The sequence below is a fragment of the Acanthopagrus latus genome, chromosome 2 (genome assembly GCF_904848185.1).
Source record: "Acanthopagrus latus isolate v.2019 chromosome 2, fAcaLat1.1, whole genome shotgun sequence".
NCBI lineage: Eukaryota > Metazoa > Chordata > Actinopteri > Spariformes > Sparidae > Acanthopagrus > Acanthopagrus latus.
The window spans coordinates 5,444,416-5,465,710 of NC_051040.1; the positions used below are offsets into that span (position 1 = coordinate 5,444,416).

General features: G+C 42.5%; 1 protein-coding gene across 2 annotated transcripts in view; it reads right to left on the reverse strand.

Moving 5' to 3' along the window:
• Window positions 1–514: 514 nt before the first annotated feature.
• Window positions 515–21,295, reverse strand: part of gab2 (GRB2-associated binding protein 2) — a 34,904-nt gene continuing 14,123 nt past the window's right edge. The window contains exons 2-10 of one of the 2 annotated variants that reach the window (XM_037081724.1): window positions 19,843–20,143; window positions 7,931–8,159; window positions 5,435–6,027; window positions 4,553–4,650; window positions 4,121–4,400; window positions 3,853–3,943; window positions 3,606–3,708; window positions 3,351–3,470; window positions 515–3,236 (exon numbers count right to left, since the gene is read on the reverse strand). In XM_037081724.1, the coding sequence (XP_036937619.1) occupies window positions 3,093–3,236; window positions 3,351–3,470; window positions 3,606–3,708; window positions 3,853–3,943; window positions 4,121–4,400; window positions 4,553–4,650; window positions 5,435–6,027; window positions 7,931–8,159; window positions 19,843–20,143 (1,959 nt within the window). In that variant the 3' untranslated portion in view covers window positions 515–3,092. Of the gene's footprint in view, window positions 3,237–3,350; window positions 3,474–3,605; window positions 3,709–3,852; window positions 3,944–4,120; window positions 4,401–4,552; window positions 4,651–5,434; window positions 6,028–7,930; window positions 8,160–19,842; window positions 20,144–21,295 lie in introns of both variants that reach the window. The other variant, XM_037081717.1, reaches the window with a different exon arrangement.

The window sequence follows — 21,295 nt, forward strand, 5'->3', positions numbered from 1 at the left end:
CATTTTTAAATTCATTTAGGGGAAATGGCATATTAGTCATTGGTCATTACTGGAATAAAATGAGTGCCGAGTACATGTGTTTAAGAGATCCTGGAGGAACCAATTCTTTGTTCTAACCATATATATATAATAATCAAATATTTAATGGACACATTTGTGAATTAAATATAATTTTTTGTTTTTTGTGTTCCAAGAAGAAAACTATGGGGAGGGCGGTGCGTATTTGCAAGTTTTTGGTATTAAAAGAAGAAGAAATATGAGGCAAAAGTATAGATCACACAACATGTTCGTGTATTAGCTTTCATTAACCCTCAACTTAAGCAGCAGTGAACTGTCCTCTTATACTGTATCCATGCAAATGAGTGCAGCTGCTGTACTTCACAACAGGGGGCAGCAGATATTTGAGGTTTGCGCATTACAGCACCAATTAAGAATGTGTGGGTGAGTAATGGTGCCACGCTGCCAGAACACTGTGTCTTTGGTTTATATATTCAAAGAGGAACTTTAGCGCCGAACTTTCACTTCTTGATTTATTCTATGTCCACAGTTTAAGTCTACCATAATACAGGAATAACAAAGTCTTGTATTCTTACGTATCCCAAATGAACTGTACCACATTACCATCAGACTGGCATCGTTTGTCATATTGCTTCACAAAATCAAGACAGTTTGCATACATCAATGTTAGTAAAGAGAAGGTTTTCTTGTTTGGTTGTTGTTGTTTTGTTTGTTTTTTTCTTCCTTTGTTTTTTTTTTTTTACATTTATCAACTGCAAAATGCACAATAAATTAATAAATTAACACACAAGCAATCGGCAAATGCTTTACAGTAGTAGCAATAACAGTGGTTAAAAAAAAAAAGATCTCTACTAGTACAGTACGTCAACCCAGTGACAGTCTGACAGTAGATCTGAGCAGTGTTTTCAAATCTCGCCCAGTCAGGCTGTCATTTAACATACTAAAAACTCACAATCTACCACAACACATACACAAGCTCTTCTGCTTACAACGGGTCTCTCTAGATAATAAATTACACATCCATTTCACTTCAGAGACTGACAGGGAGACGGGCTTTTACTTCAGTCTTTTCTTTTCCTCTCTCTCGCTCGTCGTGGATCACAGTTCGCCCGGGAAAGGGCTTTGCCAGTGCAACTCAAAACTGCCAGGCTCCCCATTTCATGTACGGATCATAAAATTTGGAAAGTTTAAAAAAAAAAAAAAAAAAAAAAGGAATAACATACACACTGTCACAAACTTAGCTTAATTTAGCCTGGCCCCATCCATGTGAATATCACTTGCTTACACTTATCAGTAGAAAATAATGATAAAAAGAATACAAAAAGCAGTAAAAATGGTAGAAAAACACTAAGAAGTAAATCTTAATGAAATAATCAGTAATACCATCCAGCACTGCACAGCCAGACTATTCATATTACGGTCTAATAGGGGTTCACCCCTCAGTGGTTCCAGCCCACAGTTAAATACTGGACTTAAGTTGAACTCGAAACTGATCATTCAGTTGTCCTACATATAATATGGCTCTTGCTTGAATAATATTGTGAATAATGAAATTTCTCCAAGGCAAAATTTACAGTCAAATGAAAAATATAAGGCAAATTAACAAAATAGAAGAGTTTAGGAAAATTAAGAAAACATTCTTTCCTCAACTATTTTTTTTAAGTGACTGTGATCACTGGCAGACCTTCATGGTGGCAGGTTGCCTTTTACGAGAAAAGCACAATGTTACATTTCTGTTGTGCACTTTTTTTTGTTTTGTTTTTTTTGTCTCAGACAAGTGCATCCAATTTTCTAACAGTCAACAAGATGCACTGCAAATATGTCATTCTATTAATAATTTACATACAGAAAACAATTACTCTTCAGAGACGGAGCTGTAGCTGTAGTGTGTGGAATATCAAAGACCGAAGACATACATCAGTGAATGGTTGAATTCGAGAAAACATAAATATGCCATTCTCCTTCTGCTTAGCTTGTATTTATGGTCTCTGGAGAGATGGAGAGAAAGAAAGAGGGAGGATATCTGAACTCCTTGGAAAGAACGCCTTCTGCTTTTATTTTTACTCCCTCCGACTAAATCATATTTTTGGTCAGTGCACATTTGCGATGAAATGTATTAGGATATAACCTGAAGTGAAATGACCACTGAAGTCAAACTTTCGTAGATACAAGACACTTCGTCTTCACGTCTGTCTCCGTTTTCTTCATTCTGTACATTTGGACGATTTTTGTACCTGTATTGAAATAATTGACCTGCCAACCATCACGACAGCTTTTAAAAACGTAGTTTGGGCTCTTTTTTTTTTTTTTTTAACTGAAACTAAGGCAACATCCGTGTACAGTTATCATCAGGGCTTCTGACACAGGCCTTTACACATTTGTATGGCTGTATTTTTCCCTCCTCGTCCTCCTCCTCCTCCTCTCACCAGACATGCACTGCTAAGCTGAAATGATTGCCCGCAGTGAAAATAATCTCTTCACTGCTTCTGCAAGACTCAGCACAAATGATAGATTGAAGTGAAAAGAGAGGGTCTGCCTGCATGCCAAAATTGGAGTGCATCTTGGCATTCCTGAGATCAGTAAGCATACTCTGACAGTATATTAATATGGTTATCGACCAGTTAGCCTCTGCTACTCTTTTAAAACAGCAGCAATCTGGTAAATTGCTTGCGAGATGCTAATAAAAATGTCTGACTGTTGCAGAGGGGCGTGTGTGTGTGTGTGTGAGACAGCTTTGATGAAACGCTTGCAGTTTCTAAAGGATGGATTAATGAGTACGGATGATATTTTCATACACATTATCAATTGTCCATACACTGTTATAACAGTCGGCATGAAGAGCTTTGGCAGGATGCTGCACCTGCATGGCCTGATATCCTGCATGTTAGCAGTGCACTGCAGTAGAAATCATCACAGAGAACAGGCATTAGATAGGTTATGGCTTATTGTCCAAATATTTCAGTCTTAAACAAGCCCAGCCAGTATTCATAGTAATGATAGAGACATGATACTGGGGATGCTTGGCTTAAGATTGGAATTTTCTTCTTTTTTTTTTCTTTTCTTCCAGGTCAGTGTCAGGACTTGACCCCCTTGGCAGGTTCAGTAGACTGCCGCACATCGGTCCACTCCTGCATGGTGCTCTGCAGAGCCTGGGTCTTCTCTTTGTCGACTTGCACATAGTCCACCTTCTCATCGGAGGTCACAGAGGATGTTGAGGGCTGTGGAACGATAAATAAGGCAGGAGTGAGCCTCTAGCCTGAGGGCAGACTGCACTGTGGTAGAAATAAGAACAAATGCTATCATAAATCAACGCTACAATTTCATCTGTTTACTTTTCTGTGTGGGCTGGGTGACCCAGGCTGGAAGTCCAGTGCTAGGTAGTCCACGTTGCCACACTTCCTGGGGGCCGGGCTGCTGGTGCCACTCACGGCTGGGGAGGTAGACGCTGGGTTCTGCTAATGGGGACAGGAGGGAGGTTTCACTCAAACAGGGTGCAGCTAGTAAGCATAGCACGCAAACAAGGGGATCATTAAAACAAAGAACACAATGTGCCCCCCCCCATCTCCCCTCCAGCTATTGGGACTCACCATAGCCACATAATTCTCCTCGCTGTCTGCCGAGTCGGTGCTGGTGATGCTTTGTGTAGAAATGGGTCGACAGTGCTGGGAGGACATGGAGTTCATAGCGGGCCTGAAGCAAAGCAGACAGGAATGTGAGTGCCTCTACCTTCTGACCTCAGGCAGAACCAAAATACAGCACCAATCTGTACCATCAAACTGTGTGTGCACGAGTGACCTTGGATAAACCATCCTGAATGATTTATATGAGACTCACATGGGCCGTGTCCAGGACATGGTGACTGGGCTCTTAAATGGCAACTCATCAATGATCCCATTGTTCTTCAAATCAAGAGGTGTTGGCTTCGCTGTGGAAAACAAGACCAGGCAGTGTCAACAAAAGTCATTGTCTTGGTAAAAAAAACAAAAAAAAAAAACAATTAACAATGCAGACTTTGTAGGTGATTTGACTCCAAAAATGGCAATTAAAAGAAATCAAAACCAAAGCCTTCACATCAGTGAGGACTTTGCTGTCAAAAACTCACATTTCCTGTTAGGTTTGAGGTTGCGGTTGATGGGTGGTGGCGTGACATCACTGAGACGGCTGGGCCGGTGACACAGGGAGGCACTGCTCCCCTTACGGGCAGGTAATGTTGCAGAGAATCCTGGGAAATCAAAGTGATGGGGCCCAGGGCTCATAGGGATGTAGATATTCTTAGGACTGTCAGCCTGGGCAGCGCTGAGTGGCGACGAGCCAGGATTCATGGGCACATAGTTGTCATCCGAGTTTCCGCTGTCTGAGCGAGTCAGAGGGGCTTTGGTTCTCTAGTGTCAAAAGAGACAGACAGCACATGACTCTCTTTGACTCGCTAGCCTCAGTATTGTAGGAAAACTACAACACTAAATCGGATAAAGATGGTAGAACTGTATTTTGCAGTCTGAGGAGGGAGTGCAGTTAAATGGAGTGAGTGACTCACCAGGTAAGAGCTGAAGCCATCGTTGACAGACTCCACGGACTGGCCTGAGTTGTTGAAATGGATGGGACGGTGATGGCTGTTAGTTTCAAAGGAGGAGCCTGTGGAGAGAGTGGAGGAACAAAATCAATATTTACCACTGCCATAAACTCTAAAAGGAAAAAAAATGCCCCTAAAGTGAAATAGTGCACAATGACAAAACCACACAAGTCAAATATTGTACAATAATCACAGCAGCAGAGGAAAATCACGACAAAATGTGTGACATTTCAAGGAGTAAACTCATGTTTCTAATGAAACAAACAGAACTCGAGTGACATTTCATTACATGCTTCACTGGGTTATAATTACTCTCTGCAGCACAGGTGTATGAACAGCCTGTAGCCTCACTAACAAGGGTCACAGGTCGATTCTTGTCACAAGCTATACGAGGCCTGAGCATGGGCTTGGCAAAGCAGAGAACACAGCATAATAAGAGGCAGTGCATTGTGTCTGCAAGTGTTTTTTTTTTTTTTTCATTGCTTATCAGCCTGGAACGAGGCATTCTGGAGCAGGCTGTACGGCTTGAATTTCATTAGCGTCTCAACAGAACAGTGTCTGCTAGACTGGCCCGTTTGTTTCTGCTCAGCTGCTCAGTAGAATGAGAGATAGAGGAAGAGGGAAGGAGTGAGAAAGAGAGGGGGAGGAAGAGGAAGCACAGAGTCATTGCAGTACCACGAGAGAATGGACCGATCAAGTCAGACTTGCATTTTGAAAAACAGGAAACAAGTGAAATGTGTGATTTTAAAAAGATCTTTATGAGTCAACTGAGGTTTTGCTTAACGACATGAGCAGCGTGAAGAACCAATTGGGAAAGCAGATAAGCACTAATTGAATTCGGTGTACCTCTGTGCAGCCTGATGTTCTCGACAGCAGGGAGAGTATTCCTGCGTGGGATAACTGACACTGCAGACGTCACCTCTCCGTTCTGGCTTCCTACAGAGTGAGGACTCCCCCACTGCCCCTCCGACTGGCTAGGTTTAGGGGGCCTGGGAGGAGGCGCACAGGAGGACTCAGAGCTGGAGGGTGTCAAGGCATTGTGATTCTTATCAAACGTCCGGGGGATCTGGTAGAAGGAGCCAGGTGTTGTGGGAAGGTCATAATTGTCAGTTGGACGCTCGTTGCTGTGCATGGTGGCGAGGGCATTGCACGGCGTTTTAAAGGTGTAAACCTCCTCGTTCTCCAGCTCAGCATCACCGAGACCGCTGAGAGTCGGTGCCTCAGAGCTGTAACCCCGAGGAAGCACGTAACAGGCCTCCTGTGGGGAGTCATCATGCCCCGGTAACTGGTGTTTCCCTGGCTTTGGCAGGCTGTAGAAGCCGTGCAGCTGAGCACCCATGCCATTCAGACAGTGTGAAAAGCCATGTGAGAGTTTCTGCACTGCAGAGTCACTCCCCACAAACAGATTGCTTCGTGTGGCCTGGGAGAAACTGGCACTCCTGCAACACGAACAAAGACATACACACACAGTCAGTATTTATTTTGCCCACATTCTGCGGTGTCTAAATCCTCCCTTGAAAACAGAATTCTGTCTCATCAAAATAATTGTACAATAAAATTTAACATTCATTTTAATGTAATTGCCCAAATAGCCACTAGATGGCACTGTAGCACTTCAGAGGAAGCTTTGTAGGTCTTGGCACACATTTGCAAAAGGGATCTTGCCACCAGGGCCTGAGTACCTTACTGCAGCGATTGGATATGTATTCATCTTTTGTATTTCTAACATTTCCTTGAAAAAGGCTGATTTGTTTATATGTTTGCAGAGTGTTGTCAGGGAGAAAAGATCCATGTTAAGGAGGAGAATGCTGACTTTCCCACAGTTTCTCAGCTTTGGTTAGGCACCCTCGGGACATGCCTCATTTATTCTGGCTCTTTTGTAGAGCTTGACCTTGAGTGCCAACTAGAGCAGCCCTACAAGCTTAGACATTTCTAGCCAGTTAGCTGACCAATGGTCCGGCTTAGTTGGCCAATGCAACGATAAGATTTTCTCAATGAGTCGTTCCTTTATGTCTGTGCTGATCTCTTTAAGGTTCCATGACTTTCTGTTAGCCACACTGCAGGTTTCTAATGGTCCTGTTCAATCTTGATTATGGATGCAAAAAAAAATTTGAATGAGTAATGCATCAAAGTAATACAATTAATATTGGCATAACACTTTGCTCCCTGACTCCGAGGAATACTATGTTTCATCAATTCTTCTTCTGTCTCCCTAAGATTTCAATCATCAATCAATCATTTGGTTAATCACTCTGCCTTCCATCACTGTGGCTGCACTGGGGCTCTTTGTGTAGATTACGTTGGTAATCAGACGAGCGGAGTTTCACTCTGACGTGAATCATACCCCACCACCAGATGCCTATCTTAATTAGCAGGCCCACAGTGCAGAAGCTGGTGAGGTAGTGACAGAAATCTCCGCATCAAGCTGATGAGATGGATTGTGAGGTTTGATTTCCTGGGTTTCTCAGAGCTCCAACACAGCAGATTTATGTGCAAATCTTGTGTCTGAGAGGGCAGTTCTAACCCCGCGCGAGTCCAAACCTATAGGGCTGATGAATTGCAGCCACAACCTCATTGATCATCTACTGTGCCGGGCTATCTGCTGAATGGCATCATTATTAAAGCTGCCTTTTGACTCTTGGAAGCAGGCATGACGGCTGCAGGAGGTGAGGTGAATGTTAATGTAAAACTCAGGAGGGCATTTAACATAAATGCTTGGTCCTTTGTTTTTTCGCGCTTAGCATAAAGCTGAGATAGGCACACACGTCCACATACAGCTGCTCAAGTATCCACACCTCCTAGACTTGTGCATACTGTGTCGTCGTGTCACGTATTGATTGTTTTAAAAATAGAAAACGCTGTTAATTTTATTTGATCATTAAATAAATATTGCAAATTAATACCCAGAATAAATCCATATCAAAAAGATCCTGTGATAGTTTATCATTTTGAATCATTTCATAAGACATAATTTTAGTTAATAACTTGTTTGTTTTACCATTTTCTCTGGCTTTTGGACTCAGACTTACCAGCCATGCTCACAGAAACATTTGTCGAAGATGATCTATCACTTGTTTGAGACTGTTTCAGTTCGAATAGTCACTTCAGTTTAATATCATCATTAATTATTGGCACTTCCTCAATCAGAATACTTGTACGATGCACTATAATCTTTCTTTACCATGCACATGTACGTACACACAAGGCAGTTAGATAACTCCCCACCAACAGTAGTTCTGTTGGGGGCTTCTCAACTGAGGAAGTGCTGTAAACCTGTATGTTGACCTGCATTAACGGATAACAGGAAACTGACACAGGACGCTTGAGGGTCGTGACCTTTACCGTGTGCTCTCCGTCTTCCTGCTCATGCACTGGTGGAGGAGGAGGTAGTCCTGGGGCGCACTGTTGGACAGGGAGCTGTGGTGTGTGTGGCGCACAGGCTCGTCAAAGGTGAAGAGGACTGGCTGGCTGGAGTGGATGGGGGCAGAGGACTTGCGTTCTCCGGTCAGAGGAGCCATCGAGCCGGTGACATCTGCTCCGACAGAGCGGGGCATATGGTGTAACCTGCCATCTGCAGACAGAGGAAAGTAGAGTTATCGATTGTTTAACCCGCAGAATGTTTTTTTTTTTTCGTTTTTTCTTCATCTTGTCTTGAAGTGTAAAAATCGGTTTTCTGCAGATTGGACATGCTGTGTGATCTAATGCTACAGAAAGTAACAATCACACAAATGCTAATCCCTAAAACATTTTCCATTTGTTGTCACAGTCCTTGAAGTCAAAGGGCAGTGTGTAATTCATTTGATGGTTTTTAAGCCTTTGCATGACCTTGCCTTGCATGGAGTCTTGTACTCAGTAGCTTTCTGTCTGCTCTCTAATCAATAGAATAGAGGGATCTGTCTCGAGGGAGAAGAGAAAACAGTATCCTTCTGCCTTTTTTTTATAGCTGCAGGGTATGAGCAGTTCAACAGCACATGATCCAAGTTATCCTTTTTGGCCAGGATCAATGTGCTTTGTTTGATTTTATTGAGCTGACCATTGTTTTGAACACTGGGACTGTGTGACCAACACAGTCTCAATTTTTCCGTGTGGCATCCCTGATATCTGCATTGCAAAGGCTACAAGGAAAAGACAGATCTGAGATGGGGATGCTGCAAATAGACGTGGCATGGGGCCAAAATGAGGAGGCGCAAACTGAGCTGTAGGAGTAGAGAGTGGGCGGCCCACTGATCCATCGACCCATGTTGTGTGCAACACTAGCTGATGGGAGAGAGGCAAAAAATCTCCATCAATCAGCCTCTACTGATAATCTCTGTCTTTCACAGTACAATAAGGGCAAGGTTTGGTATGAGATTATTTGAGAAAAATGCGTCATTTACATCTGCCATTTGAAATATTTTATCTTAAAGGTAGATTACTGAAAGGAACATTTTGGATTAATCAAGTAAGATTAAGAGACTAAAGTGAAGATATTTAATTGACAAGAATATAATGTGCATTTTAGTTTTAATAAATGACTTAAACACTGTCATTTTTCTATCATTACACATTTTCTATCAAGCATCTAAACTATTTATCATTTACTTCGGCTCCAATTCAAATCCTGTCAGAAAAGTAGCTTCCTGTTCTTCAGTTTTTTTTTGCAAAAATGGCAGAAAAGGCTGTTTTTAGCCTCTCAAATATGGAGATTTCCTGATTTTCTTTGTTTTATACCGTATTTTGCTGAATGTCTTTGTGTTTTGAACCAACAGGCCAAGATGTCTGAAGAACTTTGCAGAACTGGGATGGACTTTATTCACTATTCTCTCACATTTTATAGATCAAACAATTTATCGATTAATCTGGAAAATAATCGGCAGATTAACTGAAGATGAATATAATTGTTATTTGCAGCCGTAACAGACACACAAGGATTTTGGTTATTCACCACCATTCTCCTCCTCCTCTTCCTCTGCCTTTGTCAGACCTTTACAAAGCACGTTATGGATCAAACTGCCCTTTAAGAAGATCACAATGTTCTGTGAGTCATGATGTGCGCTGGCCATACAGACGGACCACAGCCACTGGGAAAAACAGAAAATACAAATGTGGTGTGTGAGCATGTGTGTATGCATGAGGGATGGTTTGGAGGGCGGGGGGTATTCTGGAGCCCAGCTAGCTGAATGAGGTCACATCCATGCCTGAGGGGAAAAAAGGCCTCTGCTGTGGGGTCTCCAGGCCAGTGGACATCAGTGAGATGCTCATGCCCACAGCCAGCCACACAGGCAGGGACTCCCCCCAACGAGCCTCAATTACACCATTGTTCTGAGCCATTCCACTCTCCCTAGGCTGGTTAGGCATCATCTCCTTTCTCCACAAAAAGCTTTGTAAAAGCTTTCATCCAGTGCGGTGAGTACTAGGCCCACTAACATGGGTAGATATATTGATTTGTTGTAGAAAGACAGTTCATCCCCACCCCCACCGCCGCCGCCGCCAGAGAGGAGCGCTGCATGGAAAAACACATGCAGGCCTGGTGATCAAAATGCCGAGGACACGACCAAACTTCAGAAGCAAAGAGTAAAATGTAATCTCATTAATGTGTTGTGTTTTTTCTGTGTGCCCTGGATCATTTTTGATTAACTGCCACACATGACTGTCAGAAGAATCAGGAGGAGCAGGAAGACGGCTGGTCCGGCCTGCTGATGGAATAGCCTACATGGCTCATCACTGACACTAATGGGTCTGATGATGTATGTTACCACTGGGAAGCAATTCCATCAAGTCAGGAGAATCACAACACAGAAATAGAGGAAAATAGCAGAAAATAAAAAAGCTGGAACCCTGAGGTGCTTCTAGTAATACTAGCTCCCCTGGCTAATGTACTGTGACACTCAATGTAAGGTGCTAAAATGTTTATTAACCAAAGTGAGAAGCAATTTGTCATACTACAAAGAACCCTAAAAAAACAAACTGGGAGGGACCGGCATGAGTAAAATAAAGCCTATCTGCAGTTTGTTTGAGTCATTACCAGAAAACAGTTTTCTCAAAGACTGAGCTGAAGCTTCGAACATCAAACAAGCCAGCTGAAAGAGACAAAGAGTTTTTCCCACGACATTCCTCAGCTCGAAACAAACATCAGACTATCAACAGCAATGCATCAAAAAGACCCTTTTTTGCTTGGTGGACGACATATGGCTATACTGGGTCAAAAAGCTCCTAAGTTCATGAGCAATTTTCCAATTACGCTCTATAATACATCACCTACTGTCTCATCTGCTCTGTGGCTATAATCTAATAGAAGCCGGCTGCTGGTCTCAGGGGGCCAAAATTAGAACCCTGCTGGATCACCGAGGACAAGACCGTCTTTGTAGGGTGCTCATTTCCTCTCAGTCCGGCTAGAATTAGACGAGGACATATGATAATCTAATCTGATCTGAAATGAGATGTATAAATAGAAAATACCACTGACCTATTGAATTGAAGGGCGTCTGATGGAAACGTAAAGGGAGAGGAAGTGTTTGAATTGCGTCAGTTTTCATTGGGAGTGCAATCATCCCTTAAATACTCCAAGAGAGATAATCATCTAAGGTACACGCCGTCCACCTTGCTTCAATTTGAGTACAAGAAAAATGTAATTTCCTTAATGGTTTCATATGAGATTGGACCTAAAAATATAGCCTCAGGTCTGAGACAGCTGAAATGAGTGTTGCACATTAACCCCAGATATGCAGGGTGGCCTGGCGATGGGGGAGGCCATCTTGTGACGCAAAGGTCAGGCAATAGGTTTGATCCCCTCATGGGCGCCCTTGAAAAGGCCTCTACCTGCTCATTTAGTGTAAGTCAACTTAGAAAAGAGCAACAGCTAAATAACTCAAGCAATAAACTGTTTTTTCTTCACTTCTGATTCTAAGTACTAAGATACATTACTTGTAGTCCAGCCTGGATCTGCTGGATTAGCAGCTCTTTAAAGCAACACTGAGTCCCAGAAGGCCACATAGTGGGTCCATTTGCCTGTGTGGTTAGTGGGGGGTTGGGAGATTTCCATGAGAATGACATAACTGGATAAAGAAGATGCTAGCTGCAGCAGAGGTGGGCTAGGTAGGCACTGAGGAGAGCTGTTAGCACTGAGAGAGTATGACACTCAACAGGAAGAGGGAAAATGGTGCCCTCGCTCTGCTACTTAGTCTGAAGTGAACAAAGTGACATGGCTGTCTCGTTCTCCCCCGAAAACAGCTCAGAAGAGTATTAAGCAGAGCAGACACACAGGAGCATTCCCTGATCACATTACTCCCCTGTGCCTGCCTGCTCTGCAGCGTCATGTGATCACCGCCCCTCGACCACACTGCGACATCAATTTGCCTCAAAACACTGGACTGATCAATCACCTAAAGGGTCCAATGAATCAGAGTCGGGCTAAGTCTGAAACAGCAGCTCATTTTCAACGCTGTGACTTTATTTCTGCAAAGCACTGGGTGGATAAACACTGTAACTGTGCAACAGTAGGGTGGACACAGACAACTGCGGTGGAGGTTGAGTGTTGGTTTTCGTTCTGTCATTGGAAAAAAATGCTAGGCTTACCTGGAAAAGGCTGTGCAGCTGATTACAACCGACAAAACAAAAAAAGAGATAATCTTCCCTGACAATATAGTGCATTACAGCATGGGAAGATAGTGTGGAAACACAGAAGCCAGGCAGGATGGAGAATGTGACATGTGTATGCTCTTCATTTACAATAAACACCAGTCATCTGGTCAGGATGCATACAATCACTCATATAAACCTATGAGTGCCTTTTTTTGCATCTTGGGTGGTGTTTGCATGCAGCGCGGTCATCTGTTAACACTGCTGGCAATGCCACACTTCAGTTGGCCTACAAAAGAACCGAAGTTAATGTTTCCCAGATTGCGTTGAGACAACAATGTTCAGTAATACGAAGAATACATAGTTTTAATCAAGGTGTGTTTCATTTGATCGCCTGTCGCTCTAACTTCTGGGACAGAGTTAGAGAGTCCTGTAGTCCTGTAGACAGGCAGCCATGCTGCGGTAAACAGCTGCCCACATAAACGTCTCTGCATCTAAACAGTTACATGGAATATCTGTGTGCTACTGTACAGAGGAGGCAGCTCTGCACCAATGGTACCAGCCTACCAATTACAGTGACTGTAATAGTGTGACGGAGGAGGGACACCTCTCTGCATGACAGAAAGAAGATTATACTCCAAAATTGCTGATTACAGCTGAAGACTGGTCTAAACATCTACCTACAGCAGCTGAAATGTGTACCAACAGTTGGCTGAAGGAAAATCTCATTCCAAAACAGTCCGTTTGCAGTTTCCATATGAATACAGGCTGGGTGGCAGCCACCAATTAGAGTGATTGGCTCAGCCACATACCAGTACTGAACCTGTCATCTGAAACAATCGAGCTGATGCCAACTTGCATATGAAAAATGGCTACGCATACATTCAGAACCTGTACACATACAGCAAATCTACAAAGATGATCAATCAAACGAATAGTGGACAGCAGACATTCCAGGATGAACAAGGTTTGATGTAAAATAGAGACACAGTTCATGTGTATGCATAAAATCCTCAAAACCAGGTACTGGACTGCATTTTCAAGTTTTATTTGAAGATTCTACAAAATGCTGTTGCTTATAAACAGACTTGACTGAAAATAAGATCGATTTCCAGTGGTGGAAAGTAACTACATAGATTTACTCAAATGCTGTGCTGAAGTACAAAACAACAACTTTTTACAATACACCATTTTTTGCTGGCATATCCTTACAATACTACACCACAATTCAGAGTCAAATATTGTTACTTTTTACTCCACTAGGTCTGTACAGCATATAATCAACAAATATATTATGATGTATTATTCTAAACCAATGACACCTGCTTCAACAAGAAATTGATGAACAGATGAATGCATCAGTAATAATGAGTACTTATGAGCTACTACTTACTAGTATTTTCACACCTTGGCATTGCTACTTTCATGTTAATACATGTTCTGCTTTGATTCTTTGATTCCTCTCATTTAGTGAAACTCCTCTCCTGTCAGAGGAGGTTTATGTGTCGCCAGCACCGGTCACACTTTAACCGACTTTTCGTCAGCGCTGCCACCACTGACGAGAAAAGTAAACAATGGCCACAACTTTACTATCTTGCACGTAGGTTCCTCTTTAATCATTGTTGGTAAGTCAAGATTTCAGCACAAATGTCTGGCCGTTCTTATGTAAGAATGAGTAAATGGGGAAGTTTTGGATGCGTTACACTATTTCCGTGACATTTTCATTGTTTTGGAAACCTTGATGGCAAGGTCAAAATCTCTATGATGCTGATTAATTTCACCCAGACACATTTTTAAGCATTACTGAGACGCACATCTGCTGTCAACAAATCATCAATCTGGCTGCACACAGAGGGATTAATGTGAACCCACTGTGGAAGAGTTTGTTGAATAAATCTAATCTGTTTTCAGTGCCCATATGACAAAAAAAATGCTGAGGCTGCTGTTGGAAACGCTGATTTAGTAGTTATTCTTTTTTTTCTCTTTCCATTTCTCACTGTCTTAAGGCCAACAGTTAAAGTGAAAAACAATACTGACTTTAGATTTTTTTTTCCCCCAAGGGACAGCCAGGGAAACAGACAAACTGAAGAGGAGGAGAACAAAACTGAGCGAGAGCCATCATGCAAAAAAGGGAATATATTAAAAAAAACAAGAAACAACAACAAAAAAAGAGGACTGCTGACAAGTAAAAACCTCACGCCTCGGTTGAGATTATCCTTGTCTCGGAGTTCAAACAGCTGGGAGAGAGCAGAACAAAGGCCGTGATTGACGAGATGATGTTCCATTCATTAGATTGTGCTCGGGGGTGGGTCTCCCTGGGTGCAGACACACGCCACACACCCAGCCATCAGTATCTGATAACAACAGCGCTAACACCCAACAACAGAATATGAAAGCTTGGAAACACATATAGCTTGGTGAGTACGTGATTGTATAAGAAAATGATCAGACGTGCTATAATGAGTAGTAACTAACGCCCACTGCTCGCCAATTTCACTGGTAAAGACCAAAACTAAACAAGACTGACTCTGCACACCCTCGAGCATCTCAGTTCTGTTGAATTTCTTCACCTCTACAGACAGAAATCACGCCACACTTCTTTGATCATTTTAATGATTGACACGCGCAACGTATTTCTCAAGTCTCAGGTCTCCGGCAATGCTTCAGATGCTGCTCGTCATGCTGTGAGACGCATGGCAGTGGCAGCAACAGTGAACCGTTCTTAGACAGCTCTGTGGCAGCAGAAACCTGACCTTCCAGTGCCATGGAGTCTCATTATTTCAACAAAAAATCAATGCAGACGAAGGGCACTTTGGGAAGGGAGAGGGTGGCTGTGCATGTGTAGAGACAGTCAGAAGCCAAAGGAGAGGGTATATGTGTATATTTGTATGTACTAGATGTACATGTCAGTAAATATAAATATGTTGTACATAACAGATGCTTGGTTTTTTTTTGTTCTGTGAATAAAACCAAAAAGATCAACATAAGATATAATATAATATCAATATAAGATCTCAGAAACAGATATCCTCCTTTAAGTCTCCTTGTGCTGCTCTAAGCATTCAAAAAAGGAGAGAGTTTATCAGGAAGTGCTTACTTAAGAAATTAAGTACACAAACTGTGTAATAGTGTACTCTTTGGAAAGTATCAGAGGCTCTTTTATAAAGAAATGCTTCTCAGCTGCATTTCCTGATAGACTAGATGTTAATCAAGATGATTATCTAAGTTGTTTTTTTAGCCATTGTAACTTTTATTTTTCTAATCCTGTTTTTTTTTTTGGTTAAAACTTTGAACACATTTGTAAATATTTGTATTTGTTTTCATAAAAGTAAAATAGGTTTATATCAAGAATGACATACAACACCATAAACATTAGCACTCATATCTGAAATAATGTGATTCGAGGTCAGTGTCAAACGGCCGCTGTGTGTTTCTGCGTGACCATGTGTGTAAAATTTGTGTGTATGCGAAAAACAAAATTAGATGTAGTGAAAGATAGGCAGACAGGGAGAGCTGCGTTGTGTAACAATGAGCTGCTGTCATGTGCTGCCCTTGGCCAACCTTCCTCACAGGCCTGAGAGGCAGCTCACTGCTGGCAGCAGAGGCCAGAAAGGTAAGTTCAGATCAAGGTTCTTATATAACTGATGCTGCCAAAGTCTCAACAAACTCCTCTGAGAGACACTAACACTTTACTCTCCTTAGGACTTGCTATTGTCTGGCTGAGCCTGGTTAATCCCTTGCACAATCATTTTAGACTTCCCATTGGCACTGCGGCTGTATAAGAACAACAAATATGACACTGTGTACAGTGTGTAACATTACGGCTGCAGAACACCATCAATGTGATTCTCAGACGCGCGAGCTGATGCGTTTCAGTCTCGTTAACACCTTCAGTCTGACTCTGTATGTAAACAAACACGCTATTTTCAGAACTCGCGCCTCTCTTCTGTTTGCCTCTGTAGTCCTGTGCAACATTTGCATAGAGGGAACTTACTTCTCACGGTTTTTTGTTTTCCAACCTGGTTTGTTTTCGTACAGAGAGGGAATTCCCGTCTGCTGGATGACACACCGCCTCAGACCTGCAGCTGTTTGCCAAGAGGAAAACCCACAAAGTGTCTTTGCTACTTAAAGAGGTTTGTGCGCAGTTATCCTCCGTTAGCTTCAATTACCATCCGTATATCTGAGTCACTTTAACACACTATAATCACAAATCCAGAGATAAAAGAACCAGCATCAACTGATAAAAGCTAAGTGTTTGAAACAACAGATAATGTGTTGCTGGTTTGAAACCGTGGCTTGGCTCCATGATCGCTCTGTGTGTTCAGGCTCAGAGATCAAGATCAGTGCGGGAGGAATACTGATGCAGGCAGGATGTGATCTCCTTTCACACACTCTTTCTAACACACATGCTTTCTGACATCAAATTCAGCATCAACACACCTTCTTTTTCTATAAACAGGTACTTTTTTCAGTCGGATAGAGCGAAAGCACTTTCAAACTGTGCTGAGAAATTCCACATGACAAGACGGTGCTGTCAGAATGGTACTTGTTTCTCGGTGACTGCAGGGACCAGGAAGCTTTCTTTGATTTCCTCATGAAACGTGCACTGTTTTGCTTCATTCCTTGCAAGCAGTGCTGGAATGGCTAGTCAGTTACTTGATGAGTTGATCAGTAGATAACCGATTAACAACAATTTTGGTAACTAACTAATCCCTCATGTTATAAAGGCTACAGAGATACTATAAAACAGATCTGACAGGGATTATCACCAGCTCTTGTAATGAATGTTCTTTTGCATTTTCTTAAAAAGACTTGTTTCAACCAAGATGTCTGATTAGTTTTCCATTTGGGCAGGAATATACACAAAGCACTTGCTATCTCTAGGCAGATGTTGATGACAACAGTTCAGAGGAGGTGAGTATTTATTTCCACCACCACATTGACTACAACCTGACACCACACAAGGGAGTAGGCAGGAGCTACGCAGAGGGATGGATCTGCATCCAAGTCAACAACATATTCTTTAGAAATGGGAAGGTACATGCTTTGTGGACATATCTCAAGATATGTGTGTGTTTTTTCTGTCTGCTCAAGATAGACAGATGGAGTAGAAAACTGAACAGATGCCAGGAAGATCTTTCTCAGTGAACGAACACAATCAGATGAAGGGTCAGTCATTTCAGAGCTTACTGGGTCAGATTGTCTCATTAACCACCTCAGGATCCATGACTGCTTTTCCAAATGTATGTCTTTGCTTGTCCTTCTTTTTAAGACAGTAGTAATGACGTAATAGGGAACCACTAGCTATCAAGCAGCTATGCCCTTGAGGGACACATGATGTTCGTGATGGAAAAACATACAACACGACTTTCTCCAGGATGTTTGGTTAACTATTAACACACACACACGGAAAAATTAAAACCACTATTACCTACGCACTTAAAAACACTGAGTGCTTTAAGAAAGACGGGAAGCTTATATCATATTTCCAGGAGGAGTTGCATAAAATGTTCACGCCTATCTAGAGCATTGAAACGCACGTCTCCATCACAGCCCCCTGGCACACATGATGCTGAGAATCCTAATTTTGCATGGAAAGAAGCTGTGAGTGGTTTTTCAGAGAACGAGCGAGCACACAGAGGGGTGCTAACAAATTCTAATTTCTACTCATAAGTTGCCACCTACTAAAATAGAGTATGAAAAATGCATTTGGATGAACACAGAGAGCTAACAGTTTTTCTTGGTGACGTTTCTAAGAAAAGGAAACTGAACTTTTCAGGGAAAACAGAGTTACATGATCAAGAAGGCCTGATGTGATGTTTATACTGAAAGGGGCTGCAATCACTGATGCAGCTGTTATGACATAAACTCTCTCACTACCCCAAACCCATTCTCCCAGCCACACCCTGCTGGCTACAGTTAATACAGTTTGAGATTCAGACTTTGTGATCCTTGAACTTGGACTTGGGGTATCCCCTCATGATGTGAGTATTATTAAACTCTCCACAGCTGTTTTTTTTTTTTACACACCACACCTGCACATGTCCCACGTCATACATGATCAACCATGTGCACAAGAATTAACGTCCACCAGCTGCCAGATGGCGGGAAAAAAAACAGCATGAGTCCCAATCTGGATGGGACACATACACTATACTGATATATCAGACACATACAATGCTTAACCCCATCAGCTTCGTTGATTTTTGTTAATAAATGCTCGTTATTTCAAACAGGTTGAGACAGGGGCAGCAAATCACCAGGAAAGCTGTCAAAAGTTGAAAAAAAATCAAAAAACAACACCTGTTTGGAACCCTCCACAGGTTATTGGTAACAGGTGATCGTGTCATGACTGGGTATAAAACCGACATCCTTGAAAGGCTCAGTCTTTCACAAGCAAGGATGAGGCAAAGTTCACCTCTTTGTGAAACGCATTATTGTATAAAGGATATTGCCAAATCGCCTCAGGAACACTTCGTTAAACTGTTGTTGGCCATCGCAGTTCATTTACAAACGATTGCGTTCTGTTTTGTTATGTTTAACGCAGCATCGCAGCTTCTTTGGAATCTGATTCATCTTACCACCAAACCTCATGAGCTCACATGACAGTAACTACACAACACATTCATACTTCATCCAAAGAAACAGATCGGTTAGTAGTGAGTTCACCCACATTGCTACAAGCCTCGCCCACTGTGAGAAGGGTAGTAAAGAGGCGTTCGCTATCTTTCATTTTGAGTCATCACATTGTGCGTGCAGCAGTTCTGTTTTTAATAGCAACAGATCAGCATAGTGTAATTATGATAATTACGTCAAATCTATGGCTCAAAGGTGAAAGGTCTGCTCTTACCTGCCTCAGACAGAAGCTGCTTTACATTAGAACATTACTGCATAATCATTAGTACACATCGTCCAATAGACGCCTCAATCCAACATCCTTTATGGTGCAATTCTGTCGTTCTTTATTAATGATAGGAATGAAACAAAGCATTCTAATGCACATAAGTAAAGTTTGAAGCAGAAAAGGTGTCAAAAACACAAACTCAAACCTCTAAATATGAAATTGGCTCATATCCACAGACCTTTTTTTAACAAAACAAATGAGGAGAAAAAAATCCGTAACACCCTCAAACTGTGTTTATCTTTCTGGCAGGGATGCTCCTCTTCTATTCCCTCCAAAAAAAAAAATTTCCAATGATATGATGTGGTTGGACCTCTGCTTCTGAATTTTTGTGACAATTAAGATGCAAGCTGTTCCAAATAAACAAAACACAAGGAACGACAGTGGCAGACAAATAAAATGGAGGTGATTTTTGCTCTATTGTCTTGTTTGTCTTGAAACACATTATTACTCAGGGAACTGTGAAAAATGTCCTAAACCATTTCCCAAAGCTTTGACGAACACTCAGAGGAAAGGAGGTATTCATTTAGGAGGAGGATTTGCTTGATAAATTACTTGAATAATTAATCAGTTATCAAACTTACAAAAATGTAGCTAACCCAAATGAAAGATAGAAATAAAGAATATAGAATTCTTTCAGAGATGGCTTCAGCTTTGGGTTCTTATCAGTTCATCTGGCCTAATAAACAAACAACAATAATCTTGGCCTGAGTTGAGGGAAAATGGAAAATAGTGGAGTGATTAAAAGAAGCAGTGACGGAGGGATAGAGCAGCTCGGACAGGTCGGGTTGCCTACCATGGTTGTCGTCTGACTGGTTGAACCCACACAGCTGGCAAATGGAGCGGACCCACTTGTTCATCTCCTCCTCAGTCTCAGCTACGAGATAAAAAGTGCGATCTGAGGTCTTGATGTCAAACACGAAGCTGTCCTGGAACTCTTTCCTCTTAAAGGTCAGGCCAGCGTCCACCTGCTCGCAGCAGTGCAGGTCAATGACCCGAATGGGTTTCTTGGAGTGGTCGTTCTTGTAGTACTCCAGAACATCAGGGTCGCCACTCATGCGGCCGCTGCGGAGTATGAACCAGCGCTTCTTCCATGCCTGGGAAAAACAGATCGAAAAGGTAAGAAAAGAACACAAAGTACACAAAAAGGAAGTGGTTGTGCTGTGAGCCAGTGTGTCCAAATCATGTGTGTGCAGCCAGTGAATGATAAACTTGTCCTTGAATTTTTTTTATTATGTAAGCAACACAGATACCATCTGCATCTCAAATAATAAACAGATTCAGTTTGATTTCTTAATGTGTGTGATGCAGAGTGTAACCTTGGCGACGCAGTCAACAGCTGGACTTCAGTTGATGTCAACTGTTGATCAAACAGACTTTACAGAAACCAAATTCTGTTTACTTGAGCAGGTTACTGTGCTGTAGCACGCGAGTGGTTGTGTGCGGTTTGCGTTTGTGTCGGAGGCTGTGAGGGGGAGACAGCAGGTGTTTACTCCCTCCCCAACGTATTTCCTGTGCCGATATCCCTCTGTGAGCTAACAGAGAAGCAGAGCTCCTCCATGACAACTCCATTATAAGACCGAGGGCTCCACCCACCACAAGAACTGGCGAGTGACACCGATGTGAACCAATCCAAATCAAGCTACATCTTGGATGCGTGCGTGTCGCTCGAGCGAGAGTGTAAATAAACATCCCTTGTGTTAACCACATGACAAGACGGCAAAACGCACACACTCCAACAATGCTCGCAGTTATGATGCAAGAGTGAGAAACCTACAATACAACGTGTTAACTTCACACCGACAAAGTCACTGTTGTATTTGTAAAATAGATTAGCATAGAGGAAGAACAGCGGCCTTGACTACAACAGCTCCATATGTGTTTTCCAGTGGCTGTCTTAAAGGGCCTCTGTGTTCTCTGTGCTCAGAGACAAAAGAGGAAGATAGACCAGGAAGGGAAAGGGGGAGTAAAGGGGGGAGTGGAAGGGGGGCGCTTGGACATCTGCCAGTGATGCACTTCCGCTCGGCAATGTCTCTCACATGCAGGCTGCTGACACACAGGATCCTGCAGGCCCCCCCTCTCTCTCTCCATCAACACAGACACTGCCGCAAGGCTAACTGCCCCACGCCCCCCTCAGCCAGACTGACACCACACAGACGCACAAACACGCACACAGGGCTGAAAAATGGATTTGCGTCGCGTCTCTCCTGTGCTTTTCAGAGGAGTATTCCTAATCTCCCTTGGAAACA